This window comes from Microtus pennsylvanicus, chromosome 11 (assembly GCF_037038515.1).
Source record: "Microtus pennsylvanicus isolate mMicPen1 chromosome 11, mMicPen1.hap1, whole genome shotgun sequence".
Lineage (NCBI taxonomy): Eukaryota > Metazoa > Chordata > Mammalia > Rodentia > Cricetidae > Microtus > Microtus pennsylvanicus.
In genome coordinates, this window is record NC_134589.1 from 14,186,643 (window position 1) to 14,208,287 (window position 21,645).

Genomic DNA, 21,645 nt, shown 5'->3' on the forward strand with positions numbered 1-21,645 from the left:
CGTGTGCATGCTAGTCCTCTACTGTCCTACACTACCGTGTGCATGCTAGTCCTCTACTGTCCTTACACTACCGTGTGCATGCTAGTCCTCTACTGTCCTTACACTACCGTGTGCATGCTAGTCCTCTACTGTCCTTATATGCTACCGTGTGCATGCTAGTCCTCTACTGTCCTTATATGCTACCGTGTGCATGCTAGTCCTCTACTGTCCTTATATGCTACCGTGTGCATGCTAGTCCTCTACTGTCCTTACGCTACCGTGTGCATGCTAGTCCTCTACTGTCCTTACACTACCGTGTGCATGCTAGTCCTCTACTGTCCTTATATGCTACCGTGTGCATGCTAGTCCTCTACTGTCCTTACACTACCGTGTGCATGCTAGTCCTCTACTGTCCTTACACTACCGTGTGCATGCTAGTCCTCTACTGTCCTTACACTACCGTGTGCATGCTAGTCCTCTACTGTCCTTACACTACCGTGTGCATGCTAGTCCTCTACTGTCCTTACACTACCGTGTGCATGCTAGTCCTCTACTGTCCTTACACTACCGTGTACATGCTAGTCCTCTACTGTCCTTATATGCTACCGTGTGCATGCTAGTCCTCTACTGTCCTTATATGCTACCGTGTGCATGCTAGTCCTCTACTGTCCTTACACTACCGTGTGCATGCTAGTCCTCTACTGTCCTTACACTACCGTGTGCATGCTAGTCCTCTACTGTCCTTACACTACCGTGTGCATGCTAGTCCTCTACTGTCCTTACACTACCGTGTGCATGCTAGTCCTCTACTGTCCTTACACTACCGTGTGCATGCTAGTCCTCTACTGTCCTTATATGCTACCGTGTGCATGCTAGTCCTCTACTGTCCTTACACTACCGTGTGCATGCTAGTCCTCTACTGTCCTTACGCTACCGTGTGCATGCTAGTCCTCTACTGTCCTTATATGCTACCGTGTGCATGCTAGTCCTCTACTGTCCTTACACTACCGTGTGCATGCTAGTCCTCTACTGTCCTTACACTACCGTGTGCATGCTAGTCCTCTACTGTCCTTATATGCTACCGTGTGCATGCTAGTCCTCTACTGTCCTTATATGCTACCGTGTGCATGCTAGTCCTCTACTGTCCTTATATGCTACCGTGTGCATGCTAGTCCTCTACTGTCCTTACGCTACCGTGTGCATGCTAGTCCTCTACTGTCCTTATATGCTACCGTGTGCATGCTAGTCCTCTACTGTCCTACACTACCGTGTGCATGCTAGTCCTCTACTGTCCTTACACTACCGTGTGCATGCTAGTCCTCTACTGTCCTTACACTACCGTGTGCATGCTAGTCCTCTACTGTCCTTATATGCTACCGTGTGCATGCTAGTCCTCTACTGTCCTTACACTACCGTGTGCATGCTAGTCCTCTACTGTCCTTACGCTACCGTGTGCATGCTAGTCCTCTACTGTCCTTATATGCTACCGTGTGCATGCTAGTCCTCTACTGTCCTTACACTACCGTGTGCATGCTAGTCCTCTACTGTCCTTACACTACCGTGTGCATGCTAGTCCTCTACTGTCCTTATATGCTACCGTGTGCATGCTAGTCCTCTACTGTCCTTATATGCTACCGTGTGCATGCTAGTCCTCTACTGTCCTTATATGCTACCGTGTGCATGCTAGTCCTCTACTGTCCTTACGCTACCGTGTGCATGCTAGTCCTCTACTGTCCTTACACTACCGTGTGCATGCTAGTCCTCTACTGTCCTTACGCTACCGTGTGCATGCTAGTCCTCTACTGTCCTTACACTACCGTGTGCATGCTAGTCCTCTACTGTCCTTACACTACCGTGTGCATGCTAGTCCTCTACTGTCCTTACACTACCGTGTGCATGCTAGTCCTCTACTGTCCTTATATGCTACCGTGTGCATGCTAGTCCTCTACTGTCCTTACACTACCGTGTGCATGCTAGTCCTCTACTGTCCTTATATGCTACCGTGTGCATGCTAGTCCTCTACTGTCCTTACACTACCGTGTGCATGCTAGTCCTCTACTGTCCTTACACTACCGTGTGCATGCTAGTCCTCTACTGTCCTACACTACCGTGTGCATGCTAGTCCTCTACTGTCCTTACACTACCGTGTGCATGCTAGTCCTCTACTGTCCTTACACTACCGTGTGCATGCTAGTCCTCTACTGTCCTTACACTACCGTGTGCATGCTAGTCCTCTACTGTCCTTACACTACCGTGTGCATGCTAGTCCTCTACTGTCCTTACACTACCGTGTGCATGCTAGTCCTCTACTGTCCTTACACTACCGTGTGCATGCTAGTCCTCTACTGTCCTTACACTACCGTGTGCATGCTAGTCCTCTACTGTCCTTACACTACCGTGTGCATGCTAGTCCTCTACTGTCCTTACACTACCGTGTGCATGCTAGTCCTCTACTGTCCTTACACTACCGTGTGCATGCTAGTCCTTTATTGTCAGAACTGCAGTTTCTGTGAAAAAGAAAAAATTATACATGAAAAATGGCAGGGCAAAAGCTTCACAAAGGAGAAACAACCTTAAAACAGCAAATAAAAAAGAAAATGGTCCACTCTCTAAGATTTACAGTCTTTCTTTAAAGACAAAAAAAAAAAAACTAAGACACATAAAAGGTCTTGGTATTCCTGCCTGTTTACAAAGGCTCAACACTTTGTTCATTTGCAAATGCAATTAAGTAAAAATCTAAATGATGTGTCAATTCAACTTCCTGAAGGAATTTAAGTTGACTGTTAGGCTTAGACCTAAAAGCTTCCTGAAAGCCCACATGTAAAGTGGCTTGTTCTCGGTGTGTGCTACAGGGAAAAGTAAACCTTAGGATGTGGAGAGTAAAGGACAGCAGCAGGCATTGGGTCTCCAGCCCCTTTCTCTTTGGCTTCTGTTTCCCTATTCCCATGAACCAAACACAACTCCTCTGTCACACAGGCCCACAGCAATGGGACAAAGCAAGAGTGGACTGAATCCATCAAAACTGGAACCAAAACACATCTTTACTATAAGTTGTTAGCTCCAGCTGTTCTGTCACACCGATGGGAGTTCTAGTGCAAAGATTTTGAGCAGAAGTGAGGGATTGCAGAGGAAGCAAAGTAAGGCTTTCCAATACCTTAGAGTAGAGAAGCCTATCTTCACAAGTGTGAAGCGCTTTATTCAGAAAGAATTCAGCCCAAGTTGGATATTTTTCGAGAAATGCCCTAGCAACAGCACTAAAACTCTGAAAATGAACTGTCCTATCAACACTGACTAACCACTGCACAAGGAGACAGAACTGTAATATCAAGGCTAAACACCAGTGGACGGCCAGAAGACTAGACAGTACATAAGAAAAACAAGGCAAGCTAAATAGTACAGCAACAGAAACTACCAAAACCAAAAAATCCTGAAAGGAACCAATACAGGGATAGTCATGAGCTTTGGAGAACGTTAAGTATCTGAATGTATGGGCAAATGGGACCACAAGAGAATCAGAAAGGGAATCAGAAAAAAATATCTGATGTCATCAAGTTTGAAACTCTCCAAACATTGTAAGAACTATATAAAAAGACCCAGAATATGCACACCAAAAAAAGCAAACGAAAACCTTCCCAAAGGTATATTATAATGAAACTATTAAGACCAGCATGAAATAAAAAAACTTTAGATTGGAGAGAAAGCACAGTACATTACATATATGTGAAAAATAAGGCTAATGATGGCCCACACACATTCTGTGCTAGGATCAAAACCAGGACCTTGAGATTGCCAGGCAAGCACTGAGCTGCACCCTAAGCCACCTTAACTCTCTTACTTTTGAAAACTGTTTAAAATGACATTTGCCTGTTTAAACAAAAACCACCAGAAATATTTTCAAGTAAACCTACATAAAAGTAACATGTGCCAGGCCATGGTGGTGTGCACCTTTAATCCCAGCACTCAGGAGTGAATCTTCGTGAGTTTGAGCCTAACCTGGTCTACAGAGCAAGTTCCAAGCCAGAGTGATACAGAGAAACCCTGTCTCAGAGAAAAGGGGGGGGCGGGGGAGAGAAGAAAGTGAGTGAGTGAAGTGCAAAGCCATCATGCCCAGAGAGGAGGTTCTGAACTTCCATCAGTCCTTTTACTGTGCATGAGGTGTGGAATTTAAGTAGAAAGGTATGCTTCAGAGATAAAAGATACTTAGCCCCACTGCAACTAAAACACTATTAACTACATCATAACTAATAAGCCAACAAAAGCTATCAAATGGACTTATAAGTATACCCTACAAACATCAAGCTCACAGAACCCAAGATTAAAAAGAAATCCATTTCAGTGTGGAGGCTTAAACCTTTCAACCTAGCACTCAGGAGGAAGAGGCAGGCAGGTTTCTGAATCTGAGGCTAGCCTGGTCTATATAGAGCGTTCCAGGCCCAGCAGGGCAGAGAGAAGAGTACTAATTATGAACTATCTAAGAGCAGCACGCTTTGCTGCTCCTTTCAGGTGGTGCTGCAGGTAAATGTAAACAAAATATGCACCAACCACTGCACTGCAGCCCCAACCTCAGAAATGTGCCTTAAAGATACAAACAGATTAAAAGCAAAAAACAATGTGCACTGCTCTCTTTAGTCAAAAGAAAGCCCAAGAGCTGCACAGACATTGACCAAAGTAGACCTCAGAGCCAAGAACATCATCAAGAACAGTCATGCTGTGACACTAAGTGAGTCACCAGAGAACACACTCTTGAATGTTTATCTCCTAGTAACAGACTCTAGAATTTACTGAGAACTGACAGAATATAAAGAAAACCTAGACAAGCATGGCATAGGAGATAAACCTGTCATCCCAGCTATTAGGGGAAGTAAGGCAGAAACATTAGGAGTTCAAGGTCACCCCCAAGCTGTATAAGCAACAATACAAAAGATAGACAAATAATTGTCTTCAGAGACTAATTTCTCTCTTCAGAGAGTGACAGAAAAGACAGGCAGAAAGCCAGCAAGGACACAGGCAACACGCCTGACCAGCATACCCTGAGTATCCTGGGGCTTCAAGGCACACATGGAGCATTGAAAAAGAATAAATCTCAGTGAATTCAACAGAATTCATGCAATACAAAATATGTTCTTTTACCATGATGGAATTAAAAGTAAGAACCAGTAACAGAATGCATTTTAGAAAATCATTAATAACCAGAAACTGAAACTCACCATTTTAAATAATGCATGGCTATAATCTTTTTGGTTTTATTTCTGAAACAGACTCTCACTACACTATAGCTCAGGTTAGCTTGGATTTCATAATCTTCTTGCCTCAGTCTTCCCAATGCTGATGTGATAGGTAAGCACCCTACCACCAGCCCATGAATCTTAAAATATTTTAAGAGAAATTAAAAAGTATTTTTAAAGTATATTGAATTAAACAAAAATGCAAAAACAACATATCAGAATCTGTGGAATGTACTAATAAGGAAGACATTATACTAAATAGCCATTTTAATCAAGCTTCTACCTAAGAAAATGTTGAAAGAAAATTAAGACCTAAAAATATAGGTATACATATACTCTGTCCATAGACCAGAGACTTAACATTGTTAAGCTCTCAATTATTCCAAAAATGACCCAAAGACTTAATGTAATCCAAATTAAAAGCCTAGCTAGCTTTCAGGTTCTTTGTTTGCTTTTTAAAAGACAAGCTGAGGGGGCTGGAGAGATGGCTCAGCAGTTGAGAACACTGGCTGCTCAACTGGAGGACCCAGATTCAATTCCCAGCACCCACATGGCAGTTCATAACCATCTGTAACTCCAGTTCCAGGGGATCTGACACCTTTATACCAATGCACATAAAGTTAAATAAATAATTAAAAACAAAAAAAGGCAAGCTGATTCTGAACTGTTTATGGAAATGGAAGAAAAGCCCAGATGAGGCCATTCTGGAACAGAATGAAGTGGCAGCACCTAGACTACCTGTTTTCCTGAGCAGCGTGGACAGAGCTGAGGTACTCAGGCTGGCATGTCTAGCATGGATGAAAACGTACACCAATGAAATAGAAGAGCCCAAGTATGGGGAGCTGATTTTAGCATGAGCTTCAAAGTAGCCCAGTGACAGGAGGGTATCTATAGATGATCCTGGAGCAAACAACCACAGATATGCCAAACAAAGGAAACCACCCCAATGATCAGTCCTTATCTCACAGGACACAGAAAGCTAACTCAAGGACCCACTATGAGAGTTGACACAAGACTTCTAATGGGATTCCACCCACCGTTTCGACTTTGCTCTTGTTGATCCTTCTCTACATGTTGATTCTGCGGCTGCCCTATGTTGACAGGTGGGTGATGTCCAAGGCCATAAGGGATAGGTGACCCACGTCCATGCGTATGTAACAGGTTCATATTGTAGGCCATCGCTGCTGGGTGTGTAATAATCCGAGGATCAACTGCAAACCTACCCTGGTATCCTGTCCATGGTACCTAAATTATTATAAGAAATAAATTACTCAAACTGAGTATATTTCTCAACACAAACTGATATAATGTTGTTGATTAGCAAAATACAAACAGACACATAGAGAGACAACATTTTACTCAACTACCATGTTGATATCAGTCAACAGTAACAATAGGTAGAATCACTACTAAATCCCTAGTACCCAAAACCTGGTTCTCTAAATCTTCAGGATATTAGGAAAAATGGATCACTGGAGGCTAGAAGGAAATGAGGACTTGAAACTGATGCTTATTCCCTAATATGTCAAAGCAATTTATACTTCTGAATCGTTTCCCCTCCATATGGATGTACACACAGATTACCATAAAAATGATTTTTTTCAGGTGAAAACTGCATGGTTACGTAGTTTAATAGACTGGATCAAAGAACAGAGGCTAAGACTTCTCGACACAAAGAGTAGGTATTCTAACCTTTCATGAGTAACAGTCATTTATTTAATGCTCATTCACAGCAGGCAAAATTCAAACGGGTCATTATTTTAATTAGTGCTTTTGATTGAGTCAACTCTACCTTAGATCACCTTTACAGAGGCAGAAAGCTTGCCTATACACACGTGATCTCTCCAGGGTAACACAGATGGGATGGCAATGACAACTGCTCTCATCATTGTTATAATTGCTTGGCTCAGACTCTCAAGAAATCCTCTATACTAAAAGTTTCTCTGACCTAGGAAAATGAAATGGAAATCCTAACAGAGAGACTATTTCAAGCAGACCAGGTATCATGTTACTCTGCTTGGCTGCCATGCCTGTGGCCTACCATGGCCAACAAGAATGAGAATGCTTGCGGCACAGCAGTTTCCTCTTCATGAACACAGGTAGGAAGGCCAGAGCTCTCTGAAAGATCATCTCTGCCTGAAATTACCTCACTTAAATCAATTGTTTCCTAGGCAAAAACTTCTAAATTTAGAAATATCTATGTTTCTACAAGTTGAACAAAAAGCACCCAACATTTCACAAAGGAAATAAAAATGTGTTTATAGGGGCTGGAGATATGGCTCAGTGGTTAAGAGCACCGACTGTTCTTCCAGAGGACCCGGGTTCAATTCCCAGCACCCACATGGCAGCTCACAACTGTCTGAAGATCCAGTTGCAGGGGATTTGACACCTTCATACCAATGCACATAAAAAAGTTAAATAAACCATAAAAATATTTAAAAAATGTGTTTATATATAAGATGGAAGTCCTCTAAAAATCTCTTCTTAGAATTCAGTAGTGTTCCTGTATGGCACTAATGTTACATAAAGCGTGACAAATTTAGACCCAAACTTGACTAAAGATCTCTTCTGTCTCCTTCAGTAATTCCACTGTTTAGGATCAGTTCATGACTGAGAAAAAGACACATAAAAACATCATGGCCGGGCGGTGGTGACACACGCCTTTAATTCCAGTATTTGGGAGACAGAGGCAGGCGGATCTCTGTGAGTTGGAGGCCAGCCTGATCTACAGAACTAGTTCCAGGACAGGCTCCAAAGCTACAGAGAACACCTATCTTGAAAAACTAAAAACAAATAAGTAAATAAATAAAATCATCGTTTATACAATTCTCCTCAAGAGACAAAAAAAAAACATTTTAGAAGAAGGCTTCTGAATCAAAACACATGACTCATAGACTTCTTCATATCCTATGATAAACCAACAAGTTACATATAAGTCAGACATTTCTTTGGTCATTTCAAAACTTAGTAGTTAAACACAAGTTGCTTTAAAAGAAGCTTATGGACACTGGAACGTTAAAAGTAAATAAAAGTGTGTATTGGTATGGGTGTGGCTCAGGAGTGATTGCTGAGCATGCAAGAGACCCTTGGCTTGATGCCCAGCACTGAAAAACAAAAGTTGGCAAAACACTCACTGAGATTGCCACTACTTGATCCAGAAGAAAATACTTAAAGCATGCACTTACAGGCAAAGGCACCGACATGACTACATTCCCTCCATAGACAGCAGGTACATAAAGAATACTTGTCCCAGTGTGAGGATCTATTCTTTGAACGGGGCTTGGAGATTTTCCCAAACTTGGGTGAGGTCCAAGAGGGGGTGGAGGAGTATATGCTCTAATAGGATTGCCAATAAGTACAGAAGGATTGGGTTGAACTGTAAAACAAACCAAAAAAAGGAGACTCAATAGATGTTCACATTGACAGAAATGCTCTAATCATCCTGTAGTAATAGGAGCGGTGGGTTGTGTCCCCGGCACCCCGACGCCCCCACGGCTAGCTTTACCAGAAATAATTACACGGAAACTGTATTCTCGTGGGGCTTTGCAGATACCCGCCCCAAATCGGAGGCTCCTGGGGGCGACTGCTCCCAGCGGCACCTCCCCCCAGAGGTCTCCCTGGGCGCGCAGACTGTACCCTTTCAGCACTGCGCCTTGCCGGTCCAACTACGGCTGCGGAAGCAGCTGAGACCCATGGCGACTCCTGACTTAGCTTCTTTCTCCCAGCATTCTGTTCTGTTTACTCTACCCACCTATGTTTTAACCTATGAGGGCCAAGCAGTTTCTTTATTGCTACCAAGGAAATCAACAGATTGATATATGACACTCCCCCATCATCATCCAACAAAAAACACATTTCCCAAGTGAACCATGAAATGCCTCCACCAAAGAACAAGTATGCAGAATAAACCACATTAGGAAACAAACACTCCACAGTGCTCTCAAACATCAGCCACAGCTGTGTGGAGGGTACTTTCCACAACCCGCAGTGCTAACTTATGAGAAGCTGGAGGTGAGTATTCAAGAAGAGAAATATGAGAGCACAACTCGCAGCAGCAGCCTCAAGGCTAGGAGCAGGCAGCTGCTCAGAACCAAGTTCTGACTTGGTTGCAGCAGTAACATATGGAGTGAAGGCTCCCCGAGTACCACATGGTATTCAAAGTCGTCCTAATAAACTACCATGAAATGTGTATGGTATGACATTTATAGGATAGAAATACCTCACAAAGATTTACATTGTATAAAAGGCTATGAGTGTCAGTAGCTACACTTTGACCACTTTTCAGAAATTAACATGTCACAAAGTCACTAAGACTACAAAGTTAGTATTTGTATATACCTGAGAGATGGAGGTGGAAGTGGGGGTAAAGGGAAGGGGAGAGGAAGGAAAAGATTGATAGACAGAAAGACAGAAAGCTCTTTACTGTAGCAAATTTTGTCTTCAAAAAAAAAGCTTCTACTCACCAATGCCGTCATTCTGGAAATGGTCGCTCTGAGGATGATGAAGGCTTTTTCCCTTTAAAGACAAAAACAAATACATGATAGCCTAAGCATGTTTTAACATTAGAGAACAGACATGACAGCCTAAGCATGTTTTAACATTAGAGAACAGGGCTTCTCCTCAACATGTGCAAAATAATACAACTACCCACAATGAATATTTTAAACACCCAGGCTGTCATCAGGAATTATCCTGACTACATCAAGCTGACTTTCCTTAGCTCTATGCCCTCTCTGGCAACACTGCTGTGTCTTCAGTTTTCTGCTTCAAAACTGACACCTAATCCTTTTGGTTTTATATCTTAAAGATTTCTTTTATCAGGGCTGGAGAGATGGCTCAGTGGTTAAGAGCACTGGCTGCTCATCCAGAGGACCTGAGATCAATTCCCAGCACCTACATGGCAGCTCACAACTGTCTGTTTCCAGTTCCAGGAGATCTGACACCCTCACACCAATGCACATAAAATAAAGTTAAATAAATTATTTCTTTAAAAAATTTATTCTATCTTACTGTGTGTGCACGCGAACACACAAGTACGTGCATGAGCAGAGCTGTGGGTAGGTGCTTAGACAAAATGGTCAGAAGAAGGTATTCCATCTCAGAGTTTGGAAGGTGCCAGGTTTATCACACATGAGCGAGGATGCGAACTCCAGTCCTCATGAATGCAGTTTCCTAACCTCTGAGTCAGCATTCTAGCCCATTTTGTTAAGACAGGGTCTCAAGTACCCCAGGCTAGCCTCAAACTGGCTAAGCAGCTAAGGATGACCTTGAACTTCTGATCTGCCTGCAGGTGTGGTCACCACGCTCAGTTTTATGCTTACAAAGCTAGGGATAGCTTTGTGCATGCTAGACAAGCACTCTCCCATCTGAGCTATATTTCCAGCCCCTCAAATTCTCTGTTTAATCATTTTTTTCTCTTTTGGTTTGGTTTTTGTTATCTAGCCTAGCTGGCCTAGAACCTGTGATAGAATGGATTGGCCACAAACTCACAGTGACCCTTCTGCCTCTCTGCCTCTCAAGTGCTGGAACTACAATGAAATGTGCAATCAATACAACTATTTCTATCCCGTGGGAACAACCCTAAAATTGTTCTAAAACTGAAATGACAAAATATGAAAGTTGTTTTTCAAAAAGGAAAATTCATGTTCTACTCATAGGGCAAGAACCTAACATGGTTTGATTTTTTTTTCCAGTATGATTCATAGTATCTCAAAGTATTCAATTTCTCTGAAAAAAAAAAAAGGAAGAGAGACACTGATGATTTTGTGGGAAATTTTAGTTAATTGCTAGGTGGCAATTTGGCAATATAGATCAGAAGCATCAAACACATACAGAGACTTTAATACTGTAATTACACTTCCAGAAATTTATCCAATTGAAATAATCAGTGAGTGATCTGGACACAGATGTTCATCACAGAATGATACATATGTGTGATAAATGCTTAAGATCCAAAAACCCATCACTGGGGGCTTTATTAAATAAGCAACGATAGTCCATGTGATGCATTAGTCTGCCCTTACATGACCACCAGTCACCAATGAGATGAGGACATCGGTCCTAAAATCACAGGGATCTGGATTCTGCCAACCACTGCATCAGTATGGAAGTAGATTCTTTCCTGGGCATCTAAGAGCCCTGTCAGCTAATATCGTGGTCCCAGAGAAACAAAAGCAAGTCAATCCCAACCAAGCTGATAAATTCGTGTTCTTTTCAAGTCTCTGTGCTAACGGTAAGGTTAAGCAGCAGTGGGAAGCTGAGTCAAAGGTAGCCATAATTGAGGTTCACTCTCCTTTTAAAGTGGGTAGCTTGCTAGCTGACAAGATAGTACTACTCTGGGTGCTTTGTTGATACACTAAATAAAAAGCAAACTGGGGTTGTCACACAAAAAGAGGTGTCATGTCTTTATGTCTAATACTACACGCCACGCAGCTCAAAGGACATAGCTACCCACCATATTTTGATTTAATGGGTAACTGTAAGCAGCAGATTCACTTGATTTGGGCAAAATACAGTTTAGAAGCTTATAATCAAAACAAAATGTAGCAGCCAGCTAGAGCTGACTATGTACAAAAGTTAATCCATGGGCTGCAGAAATGGCTTGGCAGTTAAGAGAATCGCCTGCTCTTCCAAAGGTCCTGAGTTCAATTCCCAGCAACCACATGGTGGCTCACAACCATCTGTAATGAGGTCCAGTGCCCTCAGCTAAAAGACCTTCAAAATATTAAGTCATTCATTCCTGCTCACATTAGGTATAACAAAGCCCAACGCTAACATACTCTTTAAATTCAGATCAGTAAGTTCAATGCCATGCCTACTATAAAGAATCCAACAGACTGCAGCAAATCTACCCGTACCATTCACAGAGTCTGCTTTTCAGGATGCTAACTGCAAGAAAGGGTTTTTGCTTTTTTGTTTTTTTCCCCCATGCACTGGAACAAACAAGCCAGAGCTGACTTTGCTCAAAATAACTACGCTCAGAACTGAAAATGGCCTTGACCTCCCTACACCCCTCAGCTCTGCCCCCTCCAAACAAGTTGTTTTCAGACTACAGAATCATTTCATCTTCAAGAATCCAGCAAGTTGTCTCAACTCTGTCAAATGCCACTTAAAAGATTAGAACAATTTTCTTATTCAAACATTATTTCAGAATGTAATTTCTGTACCTAGTAGCTTGTTATGGACATGCTTTTAAACATCTCATTGGGGCTGGCAAGATGGCTCAGCAGGTGAAGGAATTTGCTGAAAGAACTGACTCCATCAAGTTACCCTCTGACTGCCTCATCTATGCATGGGACGGACACACACACACAAACACACAAATATGCACACTCTACGCAAATCAAATTAGTGTTTTCAGATTTTTTAAATCAAAATAAAATGTGTAGTAACCCTTTAAGCTGTGTTTTTATTCCCATGTTATCTGCCAGCCTCAAGTCTATAAGCAGGGAGTGCTGGGAGGTTAAAGGAAGGGTGCCAGAACTTTTCAGCTATCGCACTCTTTCCGAGAATGACTACAACATTAAGGATGGCTCCCCACCATGCTGTGTTCTCATTTGTTCACCCAAATCTTGGGAACGTTCCTTGCAAATATAAACATTACCTGCAGCCCAACAAGCCAGTGTACAGCAGGGCTTTACCTTGGGTGATGACTGCTGCTGTCTGCTGCTGTTTCCTGAGTGCTGCAGTCGTAAAGCCCGAGGGATAAATTCAGGAGCCAGTGGATTCAATACATATGTCTTCTTGAGTTCTAAAGCCTCTAGCTGGGCCTTGATCTGTTCAAATGTGATCCCGTGTAGACTATGATTTTCATGACACAGGGCAATAAATCGCTCCCAAAACTTCCTGCAGAAAAGATTCAGAAATTTGGGTTACAAACGCCCGTGTGTGAATAGAAGTAACTAAAGATGATTTCAAATTCTGCCCACCTCAAGTGCTTAAGGTTAATATTCATATGAGTATGACACAGACTCTTTCTAGCAAGTGACAAATCTTATGTTTGATGCGCACACTATAGTCAGTCGAGGAGCATGGTACATACAAAACACGAAAACAAAAAACTTGACTCCTCCACCCTATTATAGAAATGTGCTTGTGAGCCATATAATAAGGTTTTCAAGAATCTATAGAAAATCTGTACTTCTAGTCCTATGCACACACATGTACACATGTACCGTGTACTTCTAGTGAAACATGTAAATATACACATCTATCAACATTTATGCTCTGTACATTTGGCCAATACCACAATGCATATATAAAACAGTGGACAATGTCATGGCTGGCCTAGTCTGTGTAGATATCTGCTATGATAGTCATTTGATGAGGCTATCGCTCAAAATTGCCTTTCTCAGAACTCATCAATAACTAATGAGTGATTGTATCTATATACTATATAGAGAGAGAATACAAACTTAAATGCTTATTAGTATAACTGTAAAGAATTTTGTGTGGGACTAGGGAGATGGCTCAGTTGGCAAAACACTTGCTGTAAAGCATGAAGACTTGAGTTCTGAAAGACAATACCCACACAAAAAGGTTAGGGTATAGTACCTATACCCCAAAAGGGTTCCACTGAAGCCCCACGTTCAGTGAGAGGCTCCCATCTCAAGAAAATAAGATGGAATAGATGGAAGAGCACTTGACCCAACTTTCGTTTCTATCACCCACATCAGCTGGCACAAGAGCTTGCAACTCCAGCTCCTGGCGACCTGACTTTTGGTCTCTATGGACACCCACACACATGTGGCCCATATATACAGACACAAAAATAGAAAGAAATCTAAAATAATAGAGTGGAGAGTAAGGAAGATGCTCTGACGTCGACTTCCACAAATATGCTTACATATGGAAATGCATATTCAATGCACTCACTCTCACACACACATGCACACACTCAGACACAAACATACGCAGCACAAAAGAACCTAGATATGCTAGGTTACATAAAACGATTCAGTCAGAACATAAACTGGAGCCATGAAGGAGATAATCCACATGAGGATTCTTGAAAATAATCAGCTACTCATATAGTTTTCTCTTAGAGATACTTGTCATAACCACAACTTAGAATATTGACCAAGTAGTAAGAGCTAAATAAATTACGGAAAATACAAGGAAGGAACTGAAAAAAATGCAATGTCCACTATTCATTTTCTTATCAAATCTGTAAATACAGAAAAGAAAAAATACATTCAAAACTGTTACGAGCATTAAGAAAATTCACCCAGTTGGTAAGTAAGCTAATGAACTCAAGAGATATATATTTGAAAAAGTGTTCAACATCCCTCACAGTTAGGGAAACCCAAACTAAAACTGCTTTAAGATTCCATCGCAGCAGAGTCAGAATGGTCATCACCAAAGAAAAAGGGGCAACCAGTGCTGGTGAGGATGTTGGGGGTGGGGACAGCATTTGCTGCTGGTGGGAATGTAAACTGCTACAGCCACTACAAAACTACAAGACCCAGCTACAGCACCCAAAGACACAGCACAGAGGCCTGCACATCCTGGATGCATGCACCGTCATATTTACTGCTGCGCTTTCCACAACAGTTTGGCAATGGAACCAGTCTAGAGACCAGCAGATACACAGAATGCACACACGCATATATATTCAGCCATAAGGAAAGCCAAAATCATATTTTACAAGAAAACAGATGTGATTAGAGATCATAGTGGTAGGCAAAACAAGCCAAACTCAAAAAGACAATATCAGGGGCTGGAGAGATGGCTCAGAGGTTAAGAGCATTGCCTGCTCTTCCAAAGGTCCTGAGTTCAATTCCCAGCAACCACATGGAGGCTCACAACCATCTGTAATGAGGTCCGGTGCCCTCTTCTGGCCTTCAGGCATAGACACAGACAGAATATTGTATACATAATAAATAAATAAATATTAAAAAAAGACAATATCATGTTTTCTCTCATACAGAGAATCTAGACTTAAAAGAGTGAGAGACAGAAAGTGTGTGTGTGTGTGTGTGTGTGTGTGTGTGTGTGTGTGTGTGTGCATTTGTGTGGGAGGGGAGATCATGAAACTAGAAAGAAAACCATGAGCTAAAAGATCTTGAGGGAGGGGGGTAAAAAGAGTATGTGTGACATGAAAGCAGAAGGGGGGCTGAGGACCAGCAAGAGGGGTTGATAGAGGATGGGTGAGGATACAGGGAAAGTGGGATGAGGAAGAACAAAGTACTAACCCAGGGGTTCTCAACCTTTTGGGTTGGAATGACCCTTTTACAGAGGTTGCATATCAAATATCCAGTATATCAGATATTTACATTATTATTCATATCAATAGCAAAATTACAGTTATGAAGTAGCAACAAAAATAATATTGTGATTGGGGGTCACCACAACACAAGGAACTGTTACTAAAGGGACACAACATTAGGTGGATTGAGAACCATTACACTAACACATACACACACACATGCCATGAGACCCATGACTTCATATGCTAACTTAAAGAAGAAAAGGAAAATATACAAAAGTGAGAAATACTCCTGAGTGCTAAACATAAAATAAACAAATCTATAACATACAAAACAAAAACAAAAAGGCACACTGGTCACAGTTGTATGCTATTAAAGGTTTGGGAATGAATCTCCAAACGTGAAATAAATATTACCAAAAGCAACATGAAGAAAGTTTAACATGATTGACTATTAGTATAAAAACGTGTACCTATGAGGTTAGAATAATAGATTATGCCATTGAAGACATGTGATATGGTTTCTTCCCCAGTTAGCATCCCAGCGACCAGATGGACATTAAGTAATCAAGAAGGCTTCAAAAGCATCAGGGATAAGTTTATGATAAAAAGTTAACGCATGAGCAGGTATGGGTGACGACAGTTTTAAATGCAATTAATTCTGAACTGTGTTTCTTTACAGCTGTGTTTTACCATCTTATTTGTGGATGCATGTGTTTAAGTACAGGCACATGTAGCTGTGTGTATATGGAGATCAGAAGACAACCCCAATTAGTTAGTTCTCTTTCTATCATGAGTTCTGATGGTCAAAGTAAGGTTGTCAAGCTTGCACACCAAATGCTTTTACTTGCTAAGCACCATGCGGGGCCTTCAGTCTTATTTTTTAAAGATGACTTTAAGAGATAGGTCTAGGCAAATAATCCAAAGTATAAAGAAAAGGGAAAGTAAGACATCCACACTTGGGGACTTCCAAGCACGTCGCACGGGCTAGGAAGATAACCGTTTGGTTACAGGAGCTATGTTCTGCTAGAAGTGCACACCAAAAAGTTATCCTTCATTTTGTGGTTTTTTTTTTTTTTTTTTTTTGGTTTTTCGAGACAGGGTTTCTCTGTGGTTTTGGAGCCTGTCCTGGAACTAGCTCTTGTAGACCAGGCTGGTCTCGAACTCACAGAGATCCACCTGCCTCTGCCTCCCGAGTGCTGGGATTAAAGGCGTGCGCCACCACCGCCCGGCTTCATTTTGTGTTTTAAGAACAAAATGTATAATGGTTTAAATACATATAGCCCACTTGGTAGAACTGTTCAGAAATAATTAGAAGGTATCCCAATGCAAATGAGTATTGATATTCCAAAGGCCCTGCCTCCTGCTGTGAATCAAGATGTAAGTTCCCCGCTACTGTTCCAATGCCATGCTTGCGTACGGCCAGACTTCCCACCATGATATTCATGAACTCTACTCCTCTGGAGCTGTGAAACCCAAATTAATTCTTCATAAGCTGTCATGGTTATGGTTGACTTAGCACAGCAATAGAAAAGTAGCTAAGACAGAATCTTCCTAAATGAATCAAGTTTGCATATGTTTATGTGCTTGAGTGTACATGTGTGGTGTGTAGTGTGTGTGCATGTATGTCCAAGTCCCTGTATACATGTGGAGGCCAGAGAAGGACTCTGGAAGACCTCCTCTACCATTCTCCACCTAAAAATAAATAGAATTCTTTGTTGTAATGATAGAAGAAAACCTAAGAAAGGATTATCTCCAATACAGTAGTTATGATCTAAAACTCCATAGACCTTTTTTTTAAAAAAAAAAAAGATTTTTTATTTATTGTATACACAGTATTCAGCCTTCTTGCATGCCCGCAGGCCAGAAGAGGCCACCAGATCTCATTACAGATGGTTGTGAGCCACTTTGTGGTTGCTGGGAATTGAACTCAGGACCTCCTTAAGATCAGTCAGTGCTCTTAACCTCTGAGCCATCTCTCCAGCCCCCCTCCGTAGACCTTTTACAACATTCAAATACCAACACAGCTCCACTATACAATATTCAAAAGAAAAAATTTCAGGTCTGATTGATAAAGCATCAGTTTCATAGCTTGGCATTTCAATTTGTGTTGTACTTCAAGACAAAGTACAAGGAATTTATTTACTTCAGACAGGCTCTACCTATCCCTAGCTAGCCTGGAACTCGGATGTAAGTACTGGGATTAAAGGTGTGGGTTACCACATCCATCTCATGATTTGTGTGTGTGCGTGTGCGTGTGCGTGCGCACGCATGCCACATGTGTTCAAATGCCCAGAGAAGCCAGAAGAGATGATGGATCCCCTAGAGCTGAAGTTATAGGAAGTTATGGGCTGCCTGATATGGGTGCTGGGAGCTGAACTCTGGTCCTCTGGAAGAGCAGCAAGCACCATTGAGCCCTCTCCCCAGACCCAGTGGATTCTTTGTTATTCTGCCTGGCTTAATCTGTAATATCAACTCCACTTTACATAGTTTCACTTCCAGTTTAAACGGTGCGATGCTCTTAGAATATGCTATTTTAAGATGTCTTGATAATTTTATTAGTTTGTAGGTATGGGTGTTTTGCCTACATATATATCTGTGCTGGGTGCCCACAGAAGCCAGAAGAGGCATCAGATCCCTTGGGACTGGTGTTACAGGCAGCTGTGAGCTGCCACATGGGTGCTGGGAATCAAACGCAGGCCCTCTAGAAGAGCAGCTGGTGCTTTTATCCGATGAGCCACCTCTCCAGCCCCTTAAGCTACCTTCTTAAATTTCACATCCCATACCCATATGGACCTCAGCTTTGTGTAGGAGCTGAAACAACACTGAATTAAGCAAAAATGTCAAAGAACCTCATATTTCATGAAAACGGTTCATTAACCCCAGAGATCATAATCAAATAATCTTTCAGCTATAGGATGTTTTTCATCTTTTTTTTTTTAGGGGGAGGGGTGTCTTTTTGCTATTACTGCTGTAGTTGTTTAAGACAGTGTCTCACTCTCTAGCCCAAGCTGGCCTGGAACTCACAACAATCTTACTGCCTCAATCTTCCAATTGCTAGGATTACAGGCAAAAGCCACCACACCTGGCTTAAAGGACACCATGTCAGAAGCATTCTAAACACTATAAATAAATCGAGTTTCAAAAGATGGAATTTATATTCTAGACCTGACTTAGCTTCAGGTCCCATGGACAGAGCAAAAGGCCCTGGTTCTGTCCCAGTAGCTGCAATGTGCAGTGACCTCTGGAACGTTTCTCTTTTGTACTGGCTTCCCCGTGCACAGAACAAACACTATGACTATCATTCCTCATCATGTTTCTCAAGCTTCTCACTTCTAAACTTTCAGAGAAAAACACAGGTAATGGAGGTGCTGGAGAGTTACCCAGGGCCTCGTACAGCTCAGGTAAGTAAGTGTGTACTACTTCCTACAAAGTAAGGCCTGGCTTTTTAGTGGGAGCACGTTCTATGACGTGTATGTGGAAGCCAGAGGACTTTGCGACACTGGCTCTCCCCTTTACATGGGTCTCTAGGCTTATATGGCAAAGGCCTTTACTACTGAGCTATGTTCCCAAAATTCTTAGTTTTAAAGCTAAAAGAATTTTGAGTTTTCTTCTCCATAAAAGCTCTTTAAGATAAAGTATTACACTTTGACTGTGTGTGTATGAGTGCGGGCCACGGCATGTGAGTGGAGGTCAAAGGACAACTTGTGGGGTCAGCTCTTTCCTTCGCCCATCAGGCATTTCCAACACAGGAAGTGGAAGCGCATGTGAGAATTTCAACCGTACTCTGGGGATGAGATCTCACCACTGTAGGTAAAGGCTTCACCATTCTTGGCAGTCCCCCTACTATGGCAATCTCTTATTACGCTGACCATTTTTTAAAGAGAAATGTTAGCTAGAAAGCCACTTACGTCTATGCAGTGCTACTTAATTTCCTGGATCTGAGAAGACATAATGCTACGTTTTGTGTATGTGAGTGAGGGCAAAGGGATGGAGGTCAGAGGTCAACGTCAGGAGTAGTCAACCTTGCTTTGCTGTTGTTTTTTAAGACAGGGTCTCTCATTGGCCAGCATCTGGAGCACCTGGATTTATTTGGGGTTTGGGGGAAGCCTGGAAATTGGACTCAGGTCCTCATGCCTCTGTGGCAAGCACCTTCCTGGCTGAGACAACCTCTCCAGCTGAACATGACTTATAATAAGTAAAGGAAGCACGAACCAAACTAAATATGCTTTGGACTTTGTGTTAGCTTTGGTTCTACATTCACTGGTAAAACCTGAAAAGTCATGTGAACACGCACACATACACACCAAGATACACACAGAGACACAGAAACACATACATGCACACAAACTCACACAAGTCCAAAACTCATACATGTGTGCACACATACATACACCAAATAAGTATTCCCTCGCTGTCCTTGGGTCACAGTCTACATGTGCATTAAATATGTTGCTATTTACCGAGTTAGTGAAATGTGTTAATGATGGAATCCAGTTGTAAGAAAGAATTCCTCCAAGGCTGGGATGTGGAACAACGTCACCATTGTGTCACCACCCTGCCACTTGGCACAGATTTGTCATGTGCAAAACATGTCATTTCTTCATGGGCAAGATGGATGTCTGGATGTCTGAGAAGGGCCTGAGTTCTGAAGTCATTTCTGACACTGTTTTCATGAACCACATGAAGCCTTGAGTAGTTTTACTTAAACACACTCCATCAGGCTGCCCGTTCAAAATGAAAGGAAAACGGCTTGCTGTTCGGTTGTTGGTTTGACTAAATAGGGCAATGTGTGCAGAGTACACAAGGCAGCACCTGACAGAGGTGGTGGACAAGAGCAGCTGCTGGATTAATATTTGCTAGTGGGGAGGAAGAAGTTCATTGTATCTACTTCAGTCTAATGGACAAATTCTGTTAAAAATAACAACAACAAAAAGAATAGATCAAGCTGGTGTAATACACATGAATCCTTTCCTGAAAACCAGTAACACCTGAGACAAGCATGTTACTTTCTAATAAACAGCACGCAAAGTGGGAGGGTGCTGAAGAGGTCAAACTACACAGAATCCACTTCTCCATTCTCACAGGATTAGGGAGTCACAGCACATCCCCTGGACTTGGCCTGTAATGTTAGCTGTATTAGTTGGTTGGCAAAGTTATTATTACTGATATTTTTACTACCAACTCTTGAGCTGGAACCATGAATTAAACTATCCAAATGAAAGAGGCAATCAACATTCTCACCGTGTAATCTCTCCCTCTACTGAACACTGTATTACTCCCCTGCAAACAGCTGGCTTAGCACATGAATTATTTGCAGTCCTTGGTAACCGAGATTCAGTTCAAAATGAGCCATCAGTAGACTCAGCCTAAAGTTAAAAATTAGCCCTGTGCAACTTGACAGCAGGCCCTAGGAAGAATTCTTCATCAATCTGCTTGGAGAAAGTGACAGTTCATATCAGAGAAAGACTAAAACTGCTAATTCTGTGCTGTTCAGTGTGGCCACAGAAAATGTAATATAGCTTCTTCAACAACATTCAGGCTGCTAATTACTCAGAATTACTTACTAGGAGAGCCCACAGTAATGTGGTTCCATGCTACTCTGCCATTCATCCCCCTAAGAGTACAGAACTGTTTGCATACACATCCTCCCTTTCTATATTATTTACTCATAAACACAAATGGCAAGAGACTGCAACATTCTAACCAACACGCTTTGGATAGACAGTTGAGGAACTAAAGCAAAATTCTCAGGATGTGAATAAAATTAGGAGACTCATTAATATTCTTGGCCTTGCCTGGTGAGATGGCTTAGTCAGTAAAAGTGCTGACTGTGCCAACATGATAATCCAAGTGTAATCCCTGGAGCTCATGTAAAGGTGGAAGGGGAGACCCAACTACACAGTTACCTGTGGACATCTGTATATGTGCTGTAGTATTAAAGCCCACACATATATAATACATTCCTTTATCCAGATTTTGTCATTAATGAATATAAACAAATGACAAATTTTTAGACATAAAAGTGATGTCATGTGACCACAGAACTGCTCCTAGGTGAGCTATGAAACCTATGAGCTTTACTTTTAAAAATAAAAGGTTGGCTGGGCAGTGGTGGCACACACCTTTAATCTCAGCACTTGGGAGGCAGAGGCAGGCAGATCTCTGTGAGTTCGAGGCCAGCCAGGTCTACAAGAGCTAGTTCCAGGACAGGCTCTAAAACTACAGCAAAAC

General features: G+C 42.0%; 1 protein-coding gene across 4 annotated transcripts in view; it reads right to left on the reverse strand.

Moving 5' to 3' along the window:
• Positions 1 to 21,645, reverse strand: part of Helz (helicase with zinc finger) — a 141,152-nt gene that overhangs the window by 22,980 nt on the left and 96,527 nt on the right. For all 4 annotated transcript variants that reach the window (XM_075990298.1, XM_075990296.1, XM_075990299.1 and 1 more), the window contains 4 exons: positions 12,845 to 13,049; positions 9,668 to 9,719; positions 8,390 to 8,580; positions 6,242 to 6,449 (listed from right to left, as the gene is read on the reverse strand). In XM_075990298.1, coding sequence (XP_075846413.1) covers positions 6,242 to 6,449; positions 8,390 to 8,580; positions 9,668 to 9,719; positions 12,845 to 13,049 — 656 coding nt within the window. The remainder of the gene's footprint in view (positions 1 to 6,241; positions 6,450 to 8,389; positions 8,581 to 9,667; positions 9,720 to 12,844; positions 13,050 to 21,645) is intronic.